Here is a 26,730-nt window from a genome sequence, read left to right as displayed (position 1 = left end):
TTAAATTAGTGCCAGATGCAGGGAGCATGGAGACAGCAGTGAAGGAAAGCCAAGGGCATTGTCTGCTATCCAGCTTTTAACTTTGAACCACTTTGGGTGGATAGTTGGAAGCGGAGGGCCAGATCTGCCCACTTTTGTTGCCCTTGTATGCTATGTTATGTGGCCTAACTACTAATACATTATGCTGGAAAAATATATGACACCAGATGCTGAAAGTTGGTATCAATGTATTTCTCCCTATGTGTTACATTATAATAGATTGTCTTTAAAGCAAACAAATCAATTGATAGCAGTCAAAAGAGTTAGTGCATCTGCTTTGCATGCTGAAGGCTTCTGGCTCAATTCCTGGTATCCACGTAGGGCTAGGAAATCCCCCTGCTTCAAACCTTGGAGAGCCGCTGCCAGTCTTTGCTCTGACTTGGTATAAAGCAGCTTCCTGTGCTACTAAATCCTTGTGCTTGCATAACTTCCATCAGGCCCCCCCAAACTTGGCCCTCCATCTGTTTTTGGACTACAACTCCCATCACCCCCTAGCTAACAGGACCAGTGGTCGGGGCTGATGGGAATTGTAGTCCCAAAACAGCTGGAGGGCCAAGTTTGGGGGTGCCTGACTTACACGAAGGAGAAAGGAGAACTATGCCAGAGGTTTCATATTTGGTAGTTGGAACAAAAGCTGCAACTAAACATTTGCATCTTCACTAAAAATTTAAGTAAAAACGAGTGCTTATTGGCAAATTGTAAAATGTTCTGAAAAGGAGAGCTGAAATTCTGCTTTGATTGAATGTAATCTACATAATATATTTCCAGGCTGAACATTTTTTTTTTGCATGCCAATCATCAAAAAGTAGGTGGGATAAAATAAGAATTGGAAAAGGCAAAATAACAGCACTTTAGTCTTTCACAAAGTAGTTTGGCAACAGCAGGAGCCACATTTTTCATCTGTTTTCTACTTTGAAGAGGCAATAAAGTACACATTGCTGCCCCTTCAGCCTTGCAATCTCTTTAGAGACATTGCCATTTGTCCCTACTGATTTTCTTCCCTTTTTTTGGCTGGGTATAGAACTTGCAGAGGTGAAGTTTGCAGAGGATGGTAGAACTAGGGGCCCTTCTTGACTGAATCCTAGTTTCATGCATGATTTTGAGGACCCCATTAATCATGTAACTTTGGAAATTGCTTTAGTTGTATGTGTTTTTGAATGATAGTATATCTTAAGATCACTCCAAGGAAAGAAGTGAGTGTCTATTTACTGGCAGATTTTGAAGGGGCTAATTTACTCTCTTGGCATGCTTACAAGAATTTCATTCCAAGATTAATGCCTATTATTCTTGTGTATATCTTCAGTGATTTATACTGGAATTATTCCAGATTTACATTAGTTCAGAACAGATCAAATTCTGGCCCTTAGTGTCCCATTATATTTTGCAAAGGCCTTAGATTGGTGCAGTTTAACATTGAAAAGGTGAGGTAATGCATTTAAAATTTTACCTCTGAGAGGAAGTGGGTTTTCCTTATTTGATGATAGATTAAAGAAGAATTAAATTTCTGGGAGTGTGTTTTTAACATGTTTCTATAGCAAAAGTGGTAGTTGTGCATTAGGTATAACCACAGATTTTTGTAGTGGGGGAAAAGTGTAATGTGCCTTAGTTTAATTCTTTAAGTGCCTTCTACAGGTCTTGTTACAGGTCTAAATATAATTTCCTTATACTTGAGAATAAAGTGGGTAATGACTCATTTCTATACCAGGCCAATATGATTCCCTCTTTCAATTATAGTCTCTTAAGACAGTAGGGTGGTGTTCTCTTAACCATTGTTAAGAGATTGGGTGGAAGGAAGTGCTTATATTGTATTTGGTTTAATTTCCTATTAGACCTATTTCAGGGCATGCAACTGCTGCTCTTTAACTCATGGAAGAGCTTTTGATTCAGTGGATGCTTTCGCTAACAGAAGTGGAGTGCAGGTCATTTTTGCTGATGCACCCTCCCACCAAGTGCCCCTTGAAAATCAGCTCTGGATAGAACAGTGGGGAGGGCGGTGTGGGGCTTCAGAACCAAGGGAAACAAGCAAAAATTGTCACCCATCTTCTGTTCATGGATCAGAGCCTTTCAGTGAATAGAAGAGCATCAGTTGCAGTCCACTGTCATTGTATTTTTCCTTGTTAGGAGATGGTAGCCTGGCTAATAATTAACACCGTATTGGCCTGAGTATAAGCCACACCTTTAAAATTCAAGGGGGGGGGGGAGACAATACCCGAATATAAGCTGCTCCCTTAAAATTCTGCAGGCACTCACACCCGTTACGTTTTACCATATGTCTGTTTCAGCAGCGATAATGTAAAAGCCAATTTTTGTAAGGTCATGACTTTAAGCTCTTCACGGTCAGAATTTTTTTTGGGGGGGAGTGAGGCTTATATTCAGGCCAATACGGTAATTTGTTTACTGGCAACACTTTGGTAGGTACTTGATGGAGCACAGTATGTCATAGAATTGTAGAGTCAGAAGGGACCATGACGGTCATCTAGTGTAATCCCCTGCAATGTAGGAATCTATTGCTCAACGCAGGACTCAAACCCACAAGCCTGAGATTAAGAGTCCCATGCTCTACCGACTGAGTTATTCCAGCTCCAGTCTGTCCCAGTCAGTCATAACATTTAAAGTAGAAAGGTCATGGAATGTGGAATAAACACAAAAATGAATCCCACTCTCCCCATAAGCATGCATTGAAAGGGTGAGGGGAAAGTTCAAAAAATAGTAAAACAGCAGGAAAGTTTTATTTCCTAGTCTTAGAATGGTATGGCTAATTCATGGTCCTTGTCTGCCAAATGCCCATTAATCATCTGATATCTCAATGATGTCAGGTGATTGGTTGCTTTGAAGTCCCCACTATTTGCACTTAAGTGATGAGATGCAGAAGGGGGTTCCTTGTCCAGAACTCCCTCATGCAGGGCGCTTTGTGCAGGCATGATGTTCCTTTGGGAAGTTCCTTTGGGAAGTTCCTTTGGGAAGCCAGTGGAGTTCCTTCGGGAAGTTCCTTTGGGAAGCCAGGGAGTTCCTTTGGGAAGCCAGTGGGTGCTCTCCCCTGCAAATACACAACCAGGAGAGCACTTTAAGGCTCCCAATTTTTATCGACAACTATGTATCTCCCCACCCCATACTGACATCACATATATATATACACCCACTATACATTTTTCACTGTATGCTGAAGATGCACATCTTTACCCTGGCCCATGACACTTGAAATGTATGTTTTTTTAATGACCCGCCCAGTTATTGTGATTGCAATTTGTTTTTAATTGCTTTTAATCTTGAATTTTAAATTGTTGTGACCTGCCCTGGAACCTTAAGTCAGGTAATAAATAAGGAAATAATGCCGGTTAGGTGACTGTGGAATTTGAATCCCTGGCAGACCTGGTTTAGCCTGTGGATCAGAGCGCCCCTCACCTCTGGTTTATTGGAAGGGAAACAAGCCTTGTTCCTGCATGCTTCCTTTTTGGCATGCCTAGATTTAGCATTGATATAGGCAGGCACGTCCAACAGGTAGATCATGATCTACCGGTAGATCACTGGACATCTGTGGTAGATCACTGGTAGATCACCGCCCCGCCAAAGAAGCTCAACAACTTTGGGTCCCCTAAAAAAGCTCAACATTTATGCCTTGCACCCCAAAAAAGGGGGAGATCACTGCCAGTTTTTAACTCTATGAGTAGATCGCAGTCTCTTGGAAGTTGGCCACCCCTGATAATGGTTTATTAACCATAGTTCTCCCTGATACCCAAACCAGGAAACTTTGTTTTAACCACTCCTCACAGAGCAATATATTTGCCAGATAATAATAATAATAACAACAACAACGTTTACTTCTGTCATAGTCTAGCTGCTTCATGAATGTTGCACATACACATGCATACACAGTCTTCTTTTCTGGACTACACCTGTGGTAGACTTAGTGCAGGAACTTAATATCAGGACTTAATGCAGGAACCTGTTTCCATTGCTGGAAATTGATTTTAGAACACTGTAGGAAAGAAAAAATAAGTTTGTAGCTGGTTGTGTGCAGAATATTCTAATTTTATTACTGAATAAAAGTAACTATTCACATAAGACATTTTAAATTACTGGTTCCTTTGAGAGTGAACAATTTACGTTTCTTAATATGTTCTGCTTGCTTAGAAAACTGTGGCTTAACAAACCACCATATGTGGGCAAAAGTTAGGTGTGAAAGACAGCACACAAGAACAAGGCTTGTTCTGTATTCCGTGGTGAAATTTAAGAGCTATTTAAGTAGCACTTCAGTGCTAGCGAAAGATGTAAAACAACAGAGGTGTAACATACTAAGGGAGTTTTCTCTTCGCAACTGAATTGGCTAAGAAATTTAAGAATCAGTGTAGATAAATGCAAAAAAATGTTAGGGAACAGTGATTTTCCTTGAGATTAAGTGTATACGGCTTTGGAAAATGTTTCTGCAAACGTAATAGTGCTTTCTATGCTGTTTAAACATTGTGGAATCTATTTTTCATGAGCCTAATAAACTTTAGTTTTATTTGCCACACAGAAATTATTGTAACCATTGCTTTGTCCTCAATAAATCAAAAACCAAAAACTCTGCATTCTTTTTGAGGCTGTGGTAACTAACAGAGACCCACATCATTGTGAATAACATGGTAATGGCCTAATTCAAACCAACTTTTGAGAAAGAAGCCAGTGTGTGCTAAGTGAGGTATTTGGAGACAGTAAATGAAGTGACTTAATGATTCACTGCTTTAGAAAATGAATCCTTTCCCACCAGTAGTGTCAGGATTCAATTAATATATTGCTAAAGTGGGCCTGTGGTGTTCATAGAAGCATGTGATTTATTCAGACTCAGATATGTTACTTTAACATTTCTAGTTTCGACGCGTGGGTTCCATTCCTGATAAATACAGAAGATTAATTCTATGGGCATGGAGAAACCCTTGAATCCCACGGCCTTTTGGCAGGTGGAGTGCAGCTCATCAAGGATTTTCGAAATGAAGAAATCCAGCCCAAACTGGATGACTCACTGGAGATCTGCAATGGGAGCTCCTGTCTCTCTTACGCTGAGGGCTGATAATGAGCTGAAACGCAGTATAGATATGATAAATTTAAAATAAAATTGAAGCAATGCCATGTCTTAACAATTTTTTAAAGATCTAATGTAATTACTCTTTCTGTGGCTATTGGTGGTTCCATGTCTTAACTTTCTAGCAGCGTTGGCCTTATGCGTTCTCAGATTATTTTTCTGCCTTTACTGGTAACACAATCTTTGCTGGTAATAGCGATCAGCAAGCATTGTAGAGAACTTAACCTTTTTACAGAGAAGAATGAGAGGCTAAATCTGCTCTGCGCTCTGGGGGCCTAGGAGATCTTGCAGCTCTGGAGTTCACAAGGTCTAGAGCAGGGGTTAACAACCCTTTTCAACCTTGGGTTGGTCCACTGTCCCTTAGACCATGTGGTGGGCCGGATTATATGGGGGGGGGATGAAGGAATTCCTATGCCGCAGAAATAACCCAGAGATGCGTTTTAAATAAAAGGACACATTCTACTCATGTAAAAACACGCTGATTCCTGGACTATCCGTGGGCTGGATTGAGAAGGCGATTGGGCTGCATCCGGCCCATGGGCCTTAGGTTGCCTACCTCTGGCCTAAAGTCTAAGAGGAATTTCAAGAGAGAGAAAATATATGGGAAAAGAACAGAATCCAAATTTTGTAGAAATTTTACACTTTTCCAGCAAGGAGTCTGAACCCACCTACAAACTACCCATAATTTGAGGCCATTCATTTTCATGGTAGTACAGATCTTCAGGCCAAAGCAGTGTCCTTATACAGTCCCTGTGAATCCACTTGGGAGTCATTAGGACCTGCTTGGTGATAAAAGGGCTTAAGGCTGCAGTCTAGACCTTCCTTATGCTCTCCGCTCACTTCAGCTGGCTTCCTGCTGGCTGATCATATCTCACTGAGATGTGGACTCAGAAGCAGATAGCATATTCCAAAGGGATATTTGCGAATATATGGGAATTGCACATGAAATAAGAATAGTGCATGAAATAACTTGCCCTCCAGGAAAGGATACTGTCAATGCTAACTGAAATAAGGAAGGTATATTACATCCTTCAGCTTTAAAGTTGAGACTTTCAATATTTTGGCAGTTATTTGATGTGTAGGAGAATAATTCATTAATGTTTGTTCCTGCCTTTGATTTAGAGATCTGCCAATGGAACTATTTGATTTCTGGCAACTCGGCAATAGAGTTGAGCTTTACAGCGCTGCATATATAATTGACTGAAACGCTGCCACGGGATGCCTGTGGGAGTTCTTTTCATACTAGTTGGTTTGGCTGTCGCTCAGGGAGTTGCTTTCAAAACTGTTTCAAAACTATTTTGGTAAACTTAAGGATCATATGAATAATGAGTCACATTGTAAAACCGAGGGCCCTGAGCTCTCAGTCAGGGGATCACTCCAAAAGTGGACAGGAGAGCATTAAAGGATTCGAGATCACTTGTATTCTTGAATCCAACGTTTTGATTACCTTCATAAAACTCATTTTCTTAACTGAACAACAGCTTCTGCTTTAAGTGGTGAGCACTGGCTTGGCCTTCTAATTGTAAACTTGTTTATATTTCTCTAGTTTTTTGTGAGACACTGAATGCCACAGTCCCTCTCACAAAGTAGTTGTGAAAGGTTATCATTTATATATTTTTTAGGAGTTTGATGACTGTATATTAAAACGTAGGGTTGCAGTCCTTCTCACACATTGAATTCAATAGGACTTCTGAATAGATGTGTAGGTTTAGCACTAATAGCTACAAAAATTCCCAAAAATTCTTACATGTTTGGTACTGTACACATTTTAGATCATCAGTTAATTTTAAAACAATAGAATGTAGCATGTCTGTTTGCTACACGTTGCTGTTACAGTAGATCACAGAAAACTGTCAAGCAAAATTATTTTGCACCATACTTAATGCTACTATTACTGTTATTTCCTTTATAAATTGCTTCCCATGAAGTATTCTGAAGCAATTTACAATATAATAAAAAACAAACACACACACTGTGTTCAAACCTTGGTTATAGCTCACGGGGTTGTTTGGAGTGAGACAAACCACGAGCCTGGTTTGGATAGTGTGTTAAGACAAATCATGACTTTGCTCATGGCAGCGAAGCAGCAACAGGACAGGAGGAAGAGCAAAACCGCTGCAGTCTCCCATCAGGGAGTCTGTATCTTTGCATGTTCACACCAAGACATAGGCTGACTTAGCATTCTGTGCCAATCAGCTCACTGTGTTCTATCATTTAAGGCTTTCCCCTCTCAAATTATATTTTTATAAACTAGAAGAAACAGGTTCCTAAATCTTTACTCCACAATCCTGCAGTACCTTCACGTAGTCTCCATGCAGATGTAAGCACTATTAACTTAAAATTCTTTTGATCCAAATCATCCTCCAGAGTCATTTTTAAAGCACATTTTTACTACTCGCTGTTGCTAAATGTAGCAAAATATTTATTTTTGGGTAGAGAAACATGATCCAGCAACTCCAGGAATATTTTGGGTTTATCAAGATTCGCAGGATTTGCTTTGGGGTGGGGGGAGTTCTCCATACCTATACACTACTGATTAATTTTCCATGGCATTAAAGACTATGGACAACCTAGAAATATAGAAAGCCCAAAGCTGAGGTTCAATAACTCATAATAGTGTAAAGTGATACAGATTTTAAATTATTTTGGTATCCATTGAAGTCAGGAATAGACCCATTGAAGTAAATGGACTTAAGATCATCATGACATACCACCCTTTGTTTGGGCTTTTGTCATCTTTTGATACTGCATATTCTCATTGAAAATATCCTGGTAAATGTTCTGGGTTTATGTTATGTCTTTAATAGCTGTTATAGCCATCCTAATTCCAAAGCCCATGATCCTAATTTCTCCATTTTGTTGCTCCAGTATCACTACTCTGATTGGTCCCCCTTTAACCATACCAGTACTTATTATTTTAAACTCCATGAGCCATGACTTATCTGTTAAGACCTAAAATATTTTTTTATTATTATTCAGTGTGTTTGTTTCCACTCCAAATTATTTTAAAGCTCCCCTGAGGTACATTATGAAGACTTCCATAGACATTTCACCTTGCTTTTAATTAGGTGTGCTGTATTCCTTTCCAGCAAAGCTACATGCCTATCAAATTGCACCTGGTTTTCATACATCATTATCTCCTTCCGACTTGTGAGAATATTACTTTTAAGGTCATGCCATTGAGTTTGTGGTCTTATCCTTGCATTTCTACATTGACTGTATTTGTCTGAGGAATTAAGTGACACCAAAGGATATGAGCCATGCATATGCATGCTCAGCAGAACGTTTACTTTTCTTTTGTTTGTTCTTTTAACCATGTGGCTCTGTTGTTGCCTTGTAGAACCTAGAAAGCAGGAAGCTATTCCTACCCTTGATTTACATACAGTGGGAAATCTAAACTAGATTCTTAATCTGGACCATGGAGAACTTTGTGGTACCCCAAAAAAGATGTATGTGGGAGGAGTCAGTCATGTGGCGGAATGTCAGTATATAACATGAATTAAAGCAATTTTAACATATATAATGACAGAATAATACTATACTGTAATAGTAAAATTTGACTCTACCTTTGCTACAGACTATTACCATGGTTTGCTTTAATTTGAAACTTTACATTATTTTCTCTGTAAACACTCAATATTCCCCAAGCTGCTTCTATCTGGCATTATGTACGAAAATTGGAAGATGCATCCAAAATTTTACTTTCCCACACTACCCTTTTCCCCTATGTTACTCGTAAATCTTTCTTACTCTATTCTGTTCACCCTGCTTTCCATATTTTTAGTAAACCTAGTTGAAACCTAGTTGAATACGGGAAAGCAACTCTTTGTTTTTTCCTTTCCCAAAGTTTGAAGATTCCGGATAATTCAGTAGCAGAGCATGTGAATATTGCTTTTCATGTAGGCTGTAAAACCTTGCAACCTTGTCCATAACTTTTCAGATGAAATTATTTACACTTAATGGATGATTATGTATCTATTCAAATTATGTAGCATCCAAAAATAAATATTGTAACTTTTAACAATTTAGAGTGCAGTAATCAAGACTGGGTTGGATCCAGAGAAGAACAAGCAAACTTATCTAATGCAACTGTTTTCCTGGCTCCTCCTCCCCAGTGAACCCTCCCCAAACTCCTATTTTGCTTGACTGACACAATTCCAGAAGTATATTGGTGAACTGGAACATATTTAGAGAAAGGTTATAAGGATGGCTAAATATCTGACCATCAATTTATATCAGAAAAGTCTGAGGGAATTGGCTTGGGAGTAAAAAAAGAAAAAATGGATCAGGTTCTCATCTCAGTGCTTTGCCACACCTCCAAAAACTGAACAAGGACAGCACAGGAAGCTTTCAGCAGGTGGCTACAAATGATGGCTAGGCTTGGTAAGCAAATGTTAGTTTCTGCAGGTCAGCTTGTAACGTCCAGTCCCACCATCATAGCACAACATTACATGAATTTATTAACACAGATATTCATTGAATGAAGTGATGTAACTGTTGATATTTTTAAGCAAAACTTTTTCTACCGCTTTTGACATGGTTTTCCCCTTTCCGATTGTACAACTATTTTTCTTTATGCCCCCCACCCCCAAACAAGCCCTCCACATGTTTTACACCAGTTAAAAAACTGAACAACATTTTTGTTCCTTTTTTTGCTACAGCCACAAAACGTGGGAAGTGTGGCTTGAATTAAGGTAGAATACAGAGGATTTCTCCCATTCGCCCCTTTTTGAACTGAGATCTACATTGATTTGTTTTAAATAAAAATGTTTGCTGTTATGAAGGTTAATAAATGGAAATATAGTTGATTCAAGCTACAATGTAATACAGTGGTACCTCGGGTTACATACGCTTCAGGTTACATACGCTTCAGATTACAGATTCCGCTAACCCAGAAATAGTGCTTCAGGTTAAGAACTTTGCTTCAGGATGAGAACAGAAATTGTGCTCCGGCGGTGCGGCAGCAGCAGGAGGCCCCATTAGCTAAAGTGGTGCTTCAGGTTAAGAACAGTTTCAGGTTAAGTACGGACCTCCAAAACAAATTAAGTACTTAACCTGAGGTACCAGTGTATAGCTTTTCTAAGCTACATGGACAGAGAGTTTCAGTGATACAATCAAGGAAAAACTGCATCTAGAAGTAAACTCTATCCTTAGCCAGTGAAAATTCATGGTATAAAAGTGTTTGCTTGGCAATTCTAAACACATCTCCTAAGAAGTAAGCTACACTGGAGAAATTAGAACTTACTTCCAAATAAACATGCACAGAATTTTTTTGTTAGTCTTCAAAGTGCCACAGGACTCCTTTTTCAAATGCAGCTCATTCTAATGATGAAGCATTGCCAGGATTGCAGGATTGGACTTGATGCTTCCCTTTACTTTTTTAATAAACAAAACCTAGGAGCACTTATTGCACTAGTAAAAACTGCTTGTAACCAGTTTGAAACCAGAGTTTCAGATATGAAATGGGGTGTGCATCCTCTGGGTTTGTATTAAACATGGTTCATGCTGGTGCAAACCATGATGAACCATGGCTAAGGACAGTGGGAGGAAATTCCGGTGGGAGTGGATAGGGGTTGCAGAAGTGAATTCATGACCCTGGGACCAGCTTCTAAACTTTAATGACATTACATCTTTATTTCACTCGATGCTGATCTGTATTCATGGGACAGTGCTATTTGAAATTGGTGTGTTTAATGTGCCTCCTTGTGATTTATATTTTTTAGCATAGCATCAAAATGTTTAAGCCTTTTAAAGTACTGATGATTATTTTTCCAAATGTCTATGTTTTCATTAGTGTGCCTTAGCTTTTGGTGTTATTTTTGGCAGCAACTGAGCAGAAATAATCTTGTTTTCAGTTATTTGATTTGTATGTAATCCAGGACATTTTATTTAACGTTAAGCCACTTAAAAATGCTACTTGTCTCTGCTTACGACTTATGAAGGAAGTACCAAGGCCTGGCTCTATCAACTTGGGATTGAGGCTCTTTGGATCTTAGGCCAAATTGATCCAGTGAGGATACAGCCCATTGGTTGCCCTTCCCTTATTGAAACCACTTTCTGTCTCAGGAAACATGGAGGAGGGGAATAATCATAGAGGATGCAATAGGAAAGAGAAAGGGTATATGAAGAGGGGTTGGTTCTTTAATGCATATATATATTACTGTTTTTCCTGCTCCTGCCTCGAATCTACAGAATGATTACAGAAACTTATTGGGACCTGTGCTAACAAATGCAGGATAAGATGCATGTGTGGACATAACACTAAGTTAGCTGGCATATTGTCATCAGATCAACTTGCAGCCCCTGACCCTTATTCACTGACATCTGTCTCAGGAGAGCACTTTGGAGTTGCAGAAACAAATAAATATATATAAAATATACAGTGTTACCATATTTTAATGTGTATAAGATGCCCCTATGTATAAGACAACCCCCTTTTTTTAAACCCAAAATTAAGAAATTAAGTTGTTTAGCTTCTTTTGGGGGTGGGGGAGGTCACTTCTACCAATTGCTCACCTGCCTGCCCGCTACTGCCAGTCGCATACCTCGCCGCAGCCACCAATCGCCTCCCCGCCTTGCCACAGCTGCCAGTTGCCTGCCCAATTGCCGCAGCCAGTCACCAGCAGGCCTTGCTGCAGCCACCAATCACCCGCCCAATCGCCGCTGCCAATCTCCTGCTTGCTGCTGCCATTAATCGCACGTTCCCCCCCTCTGCATTCATTATCCATGTATAAGACGACACTCAATTTTTGCCTAATTTTTTTTTAGCAAAAAGCATCTTCTTATACATGGAAAAATACGGTATATTGTATGTTTATAATATATATGTAAATATATACAAGCGTAATATATGTAAATAAATAGTGGGGGAAGTAGGATTATTCACCTGGGAAACCAGCTTTTCTCCTTCGTGAGCTATTCCTCAAATACTGGAAGCACTGACATCCCCTTTATCTTCTCTATATTTCCAATAATAGTCATGCAGACAGAGAAACCTTCCATTTTACTTACTAGCCACCTTTCATCAGGTGGCAGTCCCAGAAGTGTCAACGCAAAAAGACTTTTAAATATTTATAAAATTAAAGTTTGTCTGTTGTTTTTTTATTTTTTAAAAAACCCTGCTTCATCACGAATGCCATAGTTACAGGGGGAAACACGGCAAAAGTAAATATGAGAGAGGTGGATTGTGAAACGATTATAGGAAAAAGTATTTAGAGTTCTTTCAGATTTAGGCACCTACAATCACAACTAAAGTTTTTTTGGAATAATTCCTGCAGTTATTGAAACCTTTTCTTTTATGAAATCCTCTGTTTGAATTCAAGCTAATAAAATGGGAAAATATCATTTACATTTCTTAAACTTTAAAATGTTTGTCATATGCTGTGACCTAGATTTATTAGACTGTAGTAGTTTTAGTGCATTTTGGCTGGGAAGTGTGTCATGACATCAGTGTAATCTATGCAGTATGTGATTTCAGTTGGTCCCAGTGTTAAATATTTTCATAATTATGCTGGTTTTGGCAGTTAACTTGGAACTTTTAATGAACATGTTTTATTTCTGGGCTTGTGAGCAGCCACATATGTTTCAAAAATTAATTGTGTGTTTTCAGAGTTAACATTGAGCAGAAATATGTATGACTGCAGATTTCTTTGACATAAAAGGTCTAAATAGCAAAATAGTTCTTGTAAGGTCATGGCCACATGAGTTGCCTTGTAATAATTAGGGTTTACATATTGTGTTAAAGATATCATTAGCTGTTGTTCACTTAAAAAATAATATTTTGAGAGCTTCGCTTTGGGTTGATCCCCCCCCCATGTTGATAAGAACAAGCATAACTTGGCTTGCATGTCACATGAGGCAACATCTAAAACAGGTGGGAAAGTAGATCTGGCTAGTGGGTCCCGTTTTGCCAGGTGGCAAGCTGTGCTATAGAAGAAAAGCCAAACCAAGCAAGGCTTGAAGTTACCGTCTGTGGTGGTGACTCAATCCTGCTTTCTGCAGGGATCGGCTGTGTGACTGAGTTCTTCATGGGAATCTTGGTTGCACGGCTGACCCAGTGGGCTTGGAATCGCTGCCTCTTAGCTGATAGTTGGTGACTTCAAGCCCTCTTTGGGCAGAGGCAGAGCCGTGCTACCCAGCAGTCTTGTTCTCACTGCCAGTCAGCTGATCAGCCATGACAGCAAGTCTTCTTTGCCAGTGAACCATCAGGAGTACGGCTTGAGGCTTTTGATTTTCTGTTGACAGCCACATCTGTGCTTGCCCCACATATGACATCCAGTTTGGGGCAGATGTGCATGGTTTGTGGGAAGACAGTCTCACATATTAAATTGGGATCTGTGCTGCGCCTTATTAGGGCTGTGGGTCAGAGTGCTACTACAGCCTTCCGTAGAAGCCAGCACTTTTGATTTCTTTCTCTCCCAAACAAACCACAAAACCTTAGCTGCCTCTCATGGATTGCTTTGAGAGAAACAAAGTGCAAATGCTTTTTTGCACAGAACGCTAAGCTAGTGCTGCAGTTAGTTTTCTGCTGGTTTGGCAAAAGTAGGTGTGGCATGGCTACACTTTGAGCAGCATGCACTTGTATGCTGCTCTTGCATGGTAAACTATAATGTATTTTAGGCTATGGCTTCCTATGATGTGCAAACAGGGCCAGAATTTGATAACCTTAAGATACTCCTTTTGAATCCCACATTATTCAAATATTAATTAAATAGAGATAAACATAAATGCAGGGCTTTTTTCAGCTGGAACTCACAGGAACTCAGTTCTGGCACCACTCCGGTGGGCGCCATTGACATTCTAAGAGAACGAGGGAGTCATTCATGGTGAGTTCTGAGCTCCTCATTTTCTAGAAAAATAGCACTGCATAAATGACTTTTTTGCAACAACAAATACAAAGAATTGAAAGAGGTGTCAAAATACCAAGGTTCTTTGTTTATTACATTAAATAATTTTATATTAAAAAGAGATATTTCCGTTGAAAGGGAGAATTCTAGGCATCTTACACTGTACAGATGTAGTATCCTTTCGTATTGTTGTGGACAAGTACAAACGGCCATTGTGGCAGTCGTATAATTGTAGACTGAGAAATTTAAGCCATAACCCCCTCTGAGCATGCATATATGGTTCTTTGAAACTATTCTGTCCACCAATCCAACCATTATAGAATGTTTAAAATGGGATAAGCAATTATAGAGCACAGTTGTCAAATTGTTAGCACTTTTGTTTGTTTTCATTATCTTGTGGTCAACAGCTTTTGTTTCTAAGGTATTAGACCTCAACTTATCTATTCTGCTGTTCATTCCTTCCCCTATTACATATTTAATTCGTTTGTATCTTTCTTACCTTTGTTACTTTTCACTAGCAATCTGTTTTTTATTCTTTATTTTCTTTTTTAAAAAATAAATCCCCCCCCACTATTTTTTTTGGCCATTGTGGATTCAGTATGAAGATTTGTTAACTTTTATAGGATGATCATGAAAGCTGTGGTTCAAGTTCAACAAATCGTAGTACCACGGAAAGTGCAAAAGCAGCAGTGAAACCAAGAAGAATTCAACAGACTACTCCTGACCCAGATTTACCACCAGGTACTTTGTGATAAAAAATAATATAGTTATTTTTAGGACTCTGTTCTTTTGGCGGTTGTTAGTTTGCTTGAAGCTCAGGAAGCCTGATGTTTTGTTTTATTTAAACACTTGATATCTCTTCAACAGGCAATTTTATTTTTTCCTGTATTTGGTAACTTGTTGGTAAGGTTCCCAAGCAAAGGGTTTAATAAAACCATGATTTCTTTTTAGGCTATGTACAGAGTTTGATCTGGCGGGTTATAAACAATGTCAACATTGTCATCAATAATCTCATACTCAAATACGTGGAGGATGACATCGTTCTGTCAGTCAATATCACTTCAGCAGAATGTTACACTGTAGATGAATTTTGGGATCGAGCGTTCATGGACATATCTGGTAAGCAGACTATTGAGTTTTTAAATGACATTGTACATTTTTTTTAAGATAATCTTCTAAAATAATTTTGAAGAAATAGTGATCAGAGAGACAAATATTGATCTATTTTAGAGGTGAGCTTTATTCTCTGAGTTTCCTCATTGTGTTCTTACAACACGATGCATTGTACAGCTTCAAGCTTTTCAGATTCTGCACAGACTTGAAGCAGACACCAAGTAGGCAGCATTTGAAACTTCCTCACTCCTGCAGTCTCTCCAGCGTTTCGAATAAAACTTCGATATGTTAAACTTGTGAAGGGTCCTTTAAAAATGTTTCTATGTATTAAGTAGTGCGAAATAAATATGAGCGTTTGCATATTTACTTTGCGTTATTTGCTAAGAACTGAGCAACATTTTTCTTCCTTTTGAAAGCAACTGATCTGGTCCTAAGGAAGGTGATAAATTTTTCCGACTGCACGGTTTGCCTAGACAAAAGGAACGCTAGTGGCAAGATTGAATTTTATCAAGATCCCCTGCTTTACAAGTGTTCGTTCAGAACTCGTCTACATTTCACTTACGATAATCTTAATTCTAAGATGCCATCCACTATTAAAGTAAGTACTTTTCTAGATCTTTTAAATTTGATGTATGAATTGTTTTTCACCATGTACTCCTAAGAAAAATGAAAATCGACCACCTAAAACAGATTAATTTCTGCTCTGCCTTTGGCACTCATTTCTGAGCCTCCAGATGTGAACATTGGGTGGCTATAGCCATAGCAGGACTTTGTGTCCCAGGAAGAGTAGTTTGGCTGTTAGTGGGTTACTCCAATCATTTTATACATTTTTTGAGATACAGCTTCTAGCATTAGTGTAGCTAATTCATCTTACTTAATTTAGCTACTTCTTCATAGTGTGAGCTTAAGGATACTTAATTCTGGTACTTGTATGGATAATAAAAAGGCTGACTGGGGTAATAGATAAGTGAGAATTCAAAAATATTATGATGTAATTCAAGGTACTTAATAGTCTTTAATGAGTTTGTGTATTCTAATCTACTTCAAGAGAGGATGCACATACTGTATGTGGGAACAGTGGTGCCAGAGCAATCTGAAAGCACATAACACCATGTACTGGGGATGTTTTGTGAATTTTTGAAATTAGATTGAGAAAGCGAAGTATTGTCTGTTCTGAACATGTTTCCAGATGTGTCCATGAGTACTGTAGTTTATCTGTCCCTGTGTGCAGCTAATTATCCTGATACTATTGATGCCAGATGCCGTATAGGAGTTGTTTTGCACATACATTTATCCAGTAGCATGTGGCTGTAGGGTCTTAATTCAGACTAACAATTCATTATTAGGTACTTAAAGCTATTCAGTTTAGTTTCAGTTTGTTTAACTGCAACAAACTTTCTCCTGTTTCTAAGCCAAGGATTGGAAGCAGATATCCAGAGTGGTTCAGGATCTATATGGCTCTTTCTAATCAATACAGCTATCAATCTGGCATTCTCTGTGGCATTTATCCGAGCTTAATGTTCTCTTAGATCAGGCATAGACAAACTCCGGCCCTCCAAATGTTTGGGATTACAATTCCCACCATCCCTGACCACTGGTCCTGTTAGCTAGGGGATGATGGGAATTGTAGTCCCAAACATCTGGAGGGCCGGAATTTGCCTATGCCTGTTTTAGATATTCACAGTTTGCACTGCATGCTTTAGTTTCTAAATACAGTGGTACCTCGGGTTAAGAAAATTCATTCTGGAGGTCCGTTCTTAACCTGAAACTGTTCTTAACCTGAAGCACCACTTTGGCTAATAGGTCCTCCCGCTGCTGCCGTGCCGCCAGAGCACGATTTCTGTTCTCATCCTGAAGCAAAGTTCTTAACCCGAGGTACTATTTCTGGGTTAGCGGAGTCTGTAACCTGAAGCGTCTGTAACCCAAGGTACCACTGTACTAAAACGGGGATAGGGAACCTTGTGCAGTCAAGGGCTGCATTGCCTCACGAGCAACTTTCTGGGGCTTCATTTTGGCAGGCAAGAACCATTATCACAGCTCAATGACAGCCTGGCAAAAACACTCAAGGAGGGAATGAAGCTGCCTAGGGAGCAGTGTTGACTGGTTAGAGTATCAAGGACCAGGCACTCAGCCTCCAGCCTGAGTTCCCCACACCTGTCCTAAAGTCTATGACAAGCACTGTAGACAAAATTACTTGTCAGAGTCTGGAATTGATATTTTCTCAACTTGTCTACAACTTTGCTATGCATACAGTAACACTAGATGGAAAGAGATGACAGCTAAAGTCATTTTGAGATATTTGTGCTCAGCAGCTTCTGAAACATAAACAGGTTCTTGTCTTCTATTAATCATAATAAACTCTGACATGCTAAATGCACTTCACTGTGGTACTATGCGGCTATTGTAGGTAAGCAGAATATTAAATCTTGGCCTTCTCTCTCTCTGAATCTTAAAGTTTGCCAAATTTTTGTTTTTGATTGAGGAATGAAGTTCAGTTGTGGGCTTGATCATTAACTTTCATGCCAGGTTTTAGCAGAGGGGATATTTTAATGGCAGAATCACAAACTTCTGACAGCATATAATGGAAATTTTGACACAGTCTTCACTAATGTCAATTGGTGCTGTGGTTCTAATAAGGAATTCTGTGTTTTCTATTCCTTCATTACTTATATAGATGGTTTTAATGAATTCTGAGTTACCATAAAAAGCATGCCAGGGAACATAGATTAGTGTGAGCATAATTATAATTATGTTTATAAATAACTTGCCTGGTTATCTCTGTTGGTGGCCACAGTTCCTCATCAGGGTACCCTGGAAAATCTGTCATTAAAAATGAAATTAACACCATGTTTAACATACTTCATAATTACAATCTTCATTTGCCTTAGATGTATATTAACATTTACTTTTAAAATCTGAATTTTGTCTCTTGTTGCTTATGTGGAGCCTCGTCCTATATGCATGTTTAAATCTGACTGTGCTCAACAGAATTTATCCCTTATTATGCACGGGTCGCCATTTAAGACTGCAGGAGAAAGGCACTACTGCTTGTGCAAGGCAGTTCAGCTGAATTCTGATAATTTCCCTGTCCTACTGCAACTTACGCTGTTCCAGAGGATCCATTGTTGCACAATTGGAGTTCCATTCATTCTTCCTTTCATGTATTGAAGGGAATTGGGCCAGATTACCCTAGGGGGCCTCTCTCAGCTCTACATTTCTTCAGATCCAACTCAAGGCTTTTCTCTGTACTTGCAGATCCACACTTTAGTAGAAACCCTGAAGCTCTCCATTACTGATCAACAACTTCCTATGTTTATTCGAATAATGCAACTTGGAATTTCACTCTACTATGGAGAAATAGGCAACTTTAAAGATGGAGAAAATGAAGACTTGGTTTGTCACACTAAGGATGTTTTGGGGCACATCTCAGGTAAGACAGATTCAGTTCGTTCACAATCCTCCAAAAGCATCAGAGAAATTACAGTTCAAGTGCAGATAATGCAAAACGAGTAACTGAATAACAAGTAATTATTCTGTTAGCTTCCTAGAGAAGCTATATGTAAGATTGTGAAGGCAGAACAAATGTCCATATAAACCATTTCATTTTGGTCTTTTATGGAACAATTTTTCCAAGGTTAAACTGGAACTTTGTAATCCATTCAAACAATAACATTGTGTATTATTTTTAGGGCAATGAAAAATATTTCAAATTGATTGCAATCTGTGTTGTATTAAGGGCTTGATTCTTTCCTTGGGTTGGTTAAAAGAGCTCTGTAACTGACTTTGAGGGCCTCTGTACTAAAGGATTGCCACCAGTCATTTTCAAAATATGTACCAAAACCATGAAGTAAACAGTTCAAAATTCTTTCTTATTCTTACCTTAAAAGTACCTGGGATAAGCTGATACTCTAGATTATTCTGTAATTCCCATATTTTAATTTATTTAGAAGTAGTCAGCCCTTAAGTCACATCAGCTAACTTTATTAAAGAACTGATTTAATAAGTCAATAGAGCAGTTTGCCTTGGAAGCTAAGTACTAAGTATTCTTTTTCATTATTTATAGCACCTCATTAGTATTAATAATTATCTAAAATGCAACAGGACTATTTAGGCATAGTTGTTAACCACAACCTGCCATTTTTTGTGTGAAAAAATAGATATTTGCAAGAAATAATGTAGTTACAGATTGGTGTGGTATCCCATGGTGCCGCCTCTGCTAACAGAAAGCATCTCTCAATGGGATGGGGAAGGAGGTGGTTTTTGATGATGATCCCTGCAGCCCCATACAGAAGCCCAAATTTATTTAAGAAAACTTATATACCCTTTGATTGTAGTAAAACCTCTTAAGCTGTGAGTTCTAAAGTGTAGGTGTCGTCACACTAAAAGATTGATTTTATACAACAGTGGAATGAGTATTATGTGGCACCTGTATCAGTTCTGCAGATTGAAGCAGTTGAGAGAGCACATAATGGGGTAAAGTTATCCTGTAAGTAAACTGGTCCCAAGCTATTCAGGGCTGACTGAAGAGGGTTGAGGAAATCCCTTGGGACAGATTCTTGGGGCACTACCAGTCAGAGAACACAATCCTGGCCTAGATGGTCTGACTCGTTGTAAGGAGCCCTTATATGTTTGATTTCATTGTCCCGGTAACTAGGGTAGGCTGGCTGCTTTCACAGTTTACATTGCTTTTATTTTCATTGGTCTTTCTTATAGGCTCTTTAAAAAGCACAAGATTCTGGAGGCACAGTACTTTTAAAGGGTTTACACATCTTGCAGAAAAATTATGGCCTGAGGCATCAGTTTGTCCGATTAATATGCCATGTCACTCTTGACATAGGAATCAAAAATAATCCCTACAGTTCCTATCATGTTTGGCTATGAGACCACCAGCTAATTCAGACTAATATAGCGATGTTTTATTTGCGGGGAAAGGCCATTTATAACAATGTGAGCTTTTTCCTTTTAAAAATATGCATCTGGACCACAGCTCTGAGCAATGCTTTCACTGCAGGGGTAGAAAAGCCAAAAGCATCTACTTTTTGTTGCTACTCATGTAGGAATGTGTTGTTGAAGACTTTGTCTGCTTTTATTATGACCTACATTATAATATTAAATCCAATATAAATATGTATAGACAGGACCTGTGCCTAGGCAACATATCACATACCATTCAGCCTGTACAGCCTCTTACTTTTCGCATTGTTTGTACTGCCTTTCTCATGAAATAGAATAATGAGTAGAACAAAAATAATAACAAAGGAGATATTAAGATGCATAATTGATTGTGCCATTTCCCCTGAATTAATAAAGTGTGCAAAAAAGTTGCTGCATGTATCTGTATGGTGGGGGTTAGTAGATATTTTCTTGTTGTGCTACATATTCTATGTTTACTCAAGTGTTTCATTTTCATATTAATTATAATGGCTTAATTTGATAAGATTTGTGGTGTCTAGATTGTATTGGTTAATGTTAGGGGGAAGAAGCCAACTCTACTTCACTCCCACTCAAGTGGAACTACAGTCATACCTCAGGTTAAAGTCGCTTTGGGTTAAATCTTTGCAAGTTGCGTCCCACAGCGACCTGGAAGTAACAGAACGGGTTACGCCACTCGCGCATGCGCAGACGCTCAGAATGATGTGCGCATGCGCAGACGCGGTGAATCACAACCCGTGCATGCGCAGACGCGGGTTGCATTCTGCTCATGGTGCGAACGGGGCTCCGGAATGGATCCCGTTCGCATCCAGAGGTACCACTATACTGGTATCTGTGGTTTGTGTATATGCTGGTTCAGGCTCAAATGAAAACAGGACCCCTACCAAAGCCATCTCCTGTTCTACCTGTTCTAAAATGTTCAGGATAAACCCTGCCTTTTATCTAAATGACGGGGAAGAGCAGGATATTACAGCATTAGGACGGGACTGCTGACTGTCCCATCACAAAATGCGCAATCCCAAAGTGTCTGCATTAAATTCCCACCATCCCCTTCCCAACCTACTTCCAGATGAAAAAGATACCCTAACTGTGGTGAATTTGGGAAAATGGCACACACTATCCACAGTTTTCCAGGCTCCTCTGCAACATCTCTGCTACAAACCATAGTTAATTAAAAGTTCACACGGGTTTCTGAAGGTATGGATTTGATTACTTTATCCATCAGCAAAAGGTGACATAAATGAAGCCTAGCATTTTCCTGCCAATCACAGTTGTCAATACCTTTAAAGGGATAAAATGGGGACATTTCTGCTGTTGAAGGAGGCCTGTTTAGACATGATATACTTGAAATTGTTCAAGAACAGTTAATCCTTGCGTTAAGACTGTGCTGGTAATGCTGCCAAGGCCGGGGTCCAGCTTGTGTTAACAGCCATGTAAGCACTGATTGCATAAGTTTAGGGATTTTGCCTGATGTTTGATATCAAAGAACCTTTTAAGCATTTGCAGCTCATTCATTTACTTTTCCTGTTCATCAGCTCTGGAAACTGAGTAAACGTTATCAGCTAAATTAGGCAGGGATTTTAAAAAATACTTCTAATTGGTATAAAACATAGTATTTTTTGCTGTGTTTCCTCTGAAGAGAGTTTAGTGTGAATCGCTCAAGTTCACTATGAGAATTCTGACAAGGAATGTATTTCATGACTTACGGAAGAGTGTATAGGGTGTCTTGTAATTTGCTGCTAATTTAATTCTGCAGTTTTTCATTATGCTGGCTATTGTGTTCAGTAGTACTTTTTTTGTGTGTGTAGTCCATACCCTCCAACATTTCTCCCATGAAAATAGGGACATTCCCTTCCATAATGATAATTTTACTGTTTATACCCTGTATACATTACTGGGTTGCGCCAGCCACTCTGGGCAGCTCCCAACATATACAAAAACATAAAACATTAAACATTAAAAAAAAACTTCCCTATACAGGATTGCCTTCAGACAGCTTGGGGAGGGGGGTCGGATAACTCCATACCCTCCAATATTTCTCCAATGAAAACAGGGATACCCTAAGGAAAAGTGGGACATTCTGGGATCAAATCAGAAACCGGGGCAGCTTCCCTAAATCAGGTGTACCTTTATAGTTTGGATCAAAACAGATGATTTAGGACAAAATGAAAGCCAGATTTCATAATTTTAATTAGAGTTTTAAATGTAAATTATTTAGTGGTCATCAAATATGACTTGGTTTGAAATGATACCAGGAATGTAATATAAAAAATATATTATAAATCCACATACAGTGCACTGGGCCCAGGAAATCTTGTTGGCATCCCTGTTCATACCCCAAGGTATAGTATATATTGTTTAAAATACATGTTGTATGTAAGTATAAAATAAAATGCGTCTTGTTTCTAGTTTGTGGCCAATACTGTATTTCAAGCTGACTAATCCCTGCTTTGCTTTTTTTAAAGGTGCAGAAGATGAAATAGGCCATGATATGCAATATATTTCTCCAGAATCTTACGTTCAACAAGATGATGATCAACAGCAGGGATGGGTGTCCTGGGCCTGGTCGTTTGTACCTGCTATTGTGGGTAATGATGATGAAGAGGGAGACTTTCTTGGAATAGATGATGGAACAACAATGAATCAGCATAAATCGCCAGCAGTTAAAGATCCCATTGTTTCTATAGGATTTTATTGTACAAAGGCTACTATTACCTTCAAGGTAACATTAAAAAAACCAAAAAACCATAAGTATATTTCTAGTGATTTTTGCTAAGTGCTCGGACAACAAAAATAGACGGCAGTATATGGTCATTAGTTCTCATTGCGGAAAACAATGTATGCTGGTTCACATATAGTTGAATACCTTTAACAGTGTAATCCTACATATGTCTATCCCACTGTTCCCCATAATTCCTACACATGTGTAGATCATCTGAAAGCTAACTTCGTTAGTTTTCAGATGATCCAAACGTGTAGACATCAACTTTTAATGCTTCCAGTCAAGGAAGTTGATTGATCATTGGGTGTTCACAGTAGATCTATGTTCTATTCTGGGGATATGAAGAAGGGAGCACATATATTTTCTCCCAAAGCATCAGTCTCAAAGCAACAATTCTTCAACATCAACTTTGTTGGACTGTTCATGTAGTGCGGATGCCTGATCATTGTCTTGCAAAGCAACTACTCTATTCCAAACTTAAAAATGGAAAGCGTGATGCTGGTGGTCAACAAAAGAGGTTTAAAGACTCTCTCAAGGCAAATCTAAAAAAATGTAGTATAAACACTGACAACTGGGAAACACTGGCCTGCGAGCGCTCCAATTGGAGAACAGCCTTTACCAAAGGTGTCATGCGCTTTGAAGACACTCGAACTCAGGACGCAAGGGAGAAACGTGCTAAGAGGAAGGCACGCTTGGCAAATCCACACCGTGATCAACTCCCGCCCAGAAACCTATATCCCCACTGTGGAAGAATGTGTGGGTCCAGAATTGGCCTCCACAGTCACTTACGGACTCATTCTTAAAACTGTGTTTATGGAAGACAATCTTACTCGACTACGAGTGATCGCCAAAGAAAGAAGAAGAATGTTCTACTCTGGGGCTATGAATAAAGGAGCGAGTATATTTTCTCCCAGAGCACTCACGTTCTTCACTATCCATGGATTTGTTCGTACCTTTGTTATTTTGTACAGTAGTTGCCTGATCCTGCCAGTCACTTCTTACAGCGGACTTGTAGGATGAGCCTGGCCAGTTCAAGAGGAAAAGGGCACTGCAGCACTTTAAAAAGATGTTTTATTTATAATCTAACATGGAACCCAGTCGCCTCAACTCTAGTTCGGATATTATTCCCACTAAATCTCATAATAAACTGCTAGTGTATACAGCGTCCTTTGCTGAAGTAGGTAATACCCATTAAAGGAGACTTTGTTTTTATTCTTGTGCATTTAGCATTATACATTACAATAATTTTACCACATCCTAACATCTTGAATGTTATATTTTTTACACTATAAAATGGTATGCATAAGAGAATTATGCTGGCACTTAGAAGGAAAACATTAGAATTCATTGTTCTGCTTGAATGCTAAGAATGTATGGAATTAATTTGTGGTTCATATTTTGGTCAAAAACAAGCTCAGGTTTCTGCATTAGCATTCTGAATAGCTGATACCACTCCAGCTTTAAAAAAAAACCCCATGCCAAATTAAATGTTGCATTTTCCTAATAATGTCGAAAATTGTTCTTGCAATGTTTGAGTTCTTTTAATCAATTAATTGCTTTTCCTCTACAATGATTGCAGACAGCTGAAGGGCGGGTTTTTAAATCCTGTTTTACTTGAGCATTTGCTTTATGGAACTTAGCTTCAAAACAGCAACCATGTGTACACACAGTTGGAAATAGCTAAGTAATGAGAGCTTCTAGGAATTTTATGTTATAAGAAAATTAGAAGGAATTATTTCAGCAGTTAAAGATGCCAGAGTTAGGAGCTGTTAGGGCTAAACATTTAAATGTTTCATTATTTTGCCCTTGTTTAATGAATGATGTTGAATAGTCAAAAGTGCACTATTGATCTCTTTTTGCTGCTTTATTCATGGTGATCAGAGCATAGACAAAAAGGTAGTATATTTACTTATGATTGAGGTTCGCAAGGGTTGCTTAAGTACATCCATCTTGTGAATTACTTCCTATGCTATTATAATAAACTGTCAAGTTTATTCTGTCAAGTTCATAAACTGAGTTGCACCTGTGTATCTGTTAGATTACCTTTTTATTCATTGTTTATGTAACCGAGAAACTAAAAATGTTTCAGTGTTGTTGTTTTTTTAAATTGTGCCAGTACATAGATTAAAGTTGTTATTTTCTAGTGTGGATAATATATTGCAGCTGTTTTAGTGCACCTGTTTCCTGCCCAATCATAATCACCAATAGTAAAATTTAATTTGTCATCATCTTTTCTACACAGTAATAATAACTTATATGTAGCTAATACTAATGTTGACTAATGGTAAGTGTTTGGCATATTGTTACACAGCTCACAGAAATGCAAGCTGAAAGTAGCTATTACAGCCCACAGAAAGTAAAATCCAAAGAAGTAATATGCTGGGAGCAAGAAGGAACTACAGTAGAGGTAATTTTCCATTACTTCTGTATATTTATAGTAGATTTCTTGGCATCAGTATTTATTTCATCAGAATCATTACTTTGTACTGGCAGTTGCAGTATTGATTTTATATTCACTCATTATTGGATGGCTATAATAAAAACATAACTGAAATAGAGCCATTCTTGGACTTTAGCGGTAGTACTCTAGGCAGTAAATAATAAGCTCTCAAATCTAGTGTACATTATTATTGTTATTTCACTTCATTTGTTTCTTAATTAAGTGCAAAAACTGACCACAATATTCCTGCTTATACATTCATCCACATAAATATTAATTTTGGATAGATAGGTGTGCATTTATTTATGTATTTATTAGATTCAGACCCTGCCTTTCGTTCCAAAGGTGCCTAGGGTGGCAAACAAGGCATAAGACGATAAAAACATATTTAAAAAATCTTAAAAAACAATTCCAGACTGGGAAAATCTCAACTAAGAAGATTTGTTGATAGATGAGAGTCTTCAGTAGGGGCCGGAAAGACCACTTTGACAGGGCCTGTCTAATATTCAAGGGGAGAGAATTCCAAAGGATAGGTTTGGAATAGCCTTGATTCTCATTTTTCTCTTCTGTCCTTGTCCCTTGTCCCGTTTGTTTTCTTTTCGTTTAGATTGTAAGCCTGTGGTTAGGAAATGTCTTGTTTTGATTTTATGTAAGCCTCTCTTGGAGTAGAGTGCAAATGCTATAAAAAAATAGATAAATAAAATAAAGGCGACAACATGAAAGTTAGATAGGTGAGCCCAACAATGTGTTGGTTCTTGGCTAGAAGCTTAACTCTCTTCCAGTTTCTTTATACACACTCAGCATGTTAACATTTTTTCCCCAGGTCCTCATGAGTGGAGAACCTTTCTTTGATTGCCAAATAGGCTTTGTTGGTTGCCAAGCTCTTTGTCTCAAAGGAATTATGGGAATTAAAGATTTTGAGGAGAATATGAATAGAAGTGATGCGGTAAGTACAAGTTACGCTTTGCTAGCTTGCAGGTGTGCTTTCTTAAAAGAGGGCATAAAATATTTTTAGAATTTTTCAGAAGAACCCCAAAAGCCACATGACTGGTTCACACAAAAAAGACAGGTAGCCGTGTTAGCCGAATTAGACAAACCATGAGCCTCGGCTCACATGTAATACTAAGCCAAATCATGGCTTAGCTCATGATAGTGTGGCAACAGCAGATGCGGGGCGGTGTGGTAGGGAGTGAAGAAGCTGCAATTTCCAGCTGTATACCAGCAAACCTGCTTGTTCATGCTTAGCTGCGGTTTGGCTTATCATTGTGCAAACAAGACCATGGTGGGGAGGGGGGAACGGTTTCTTCAAGTACCATGTTTATAAAGAAGAAATCAAATAACATGTTCTTTTATTTGTTACGTTTTGTTACTATCTTTCTATTCCTACTGATATATTTTTTTCCCTTTTATAAAAGGAGGCCTACTTTTTCAACTGTGGTGAAAATCTGAGCACAAAAGGGATGACATACCTCACCAATTCACTATTTGATTACAGAAGCCCTGAGAACAATGGTGTCCGTGCAGAATTCATTTTGGATGCAGCCGCTCATAAGGTCTTAAATAAGTTTTCTTTTAAAAT

General features: G+C 38.6%; 1 protein-coding gene across 10 annotated transcripts in view; it reads left to right on the top strand.

Annotated features, from left to right (window-relative positions):
- Positions 1-26,730, top strand: part of VPS13B (vacuolar protein sorting 13 homolog B) — an 883,035-nt gene that overhangs the window by 66,088 nt on the left and 790,217 nt on the right. For all 10 annotated transcript variants that reach the window (XR_014529192.1, XR_014529193.1, XR_014529194.1 and 7 more), the window contains exons 4-11: positions 14,568-14,685; positions 14,896-15,063; positions 15,474-15,655; positions 18,313-18,487; positions 22,455-22,711; positions 25,023-25,118; positions 25,975-26,097; positions 26,567-26,704. Coding sequence is in view for 6 of the 10 variants with exons in the window: in XM_083517129.1 (XP_083373255.1) it covers positions 14,568-14,685; positions 14,896-15,063; positions 15,474-15,655; positions 18,313-18,487; positions 22,455-22,711; positions 25,023-25,118; positions 25,975-26,097; positions 26,567-26,704 (1,257 nt within the window). In the remaining 4 variants the exon portion in view is untranslated. The remainder of the gene's footprint in view (positions 1-14,567; positions 14,686-14,895; positions 15,064-15,473; positions 15,656-18,312; positions 18,488-22,454; positions 22,712-25,022; positions 25,119-25,974; positions 26,098-26,566; positions 26,705-26,730) is intronic.

The sequence above is a fragment of the Podarcis liolepis genome (assembly GCF_965112155.1).
Source record: "Podarcis liolepis genome assembly, chromosome: 8".
Classification (NCBI taxonomy): Eukaryota; Metazoa; Chordata; class Lepidosauria; order Squamata; family Lacertidae; genus Podarcis; species Podarcis liolepis.
Note: the sequence above shows the minus strand (reverse complement) of the source record. Positions and strands in the feature narration are given on the sequence as shown.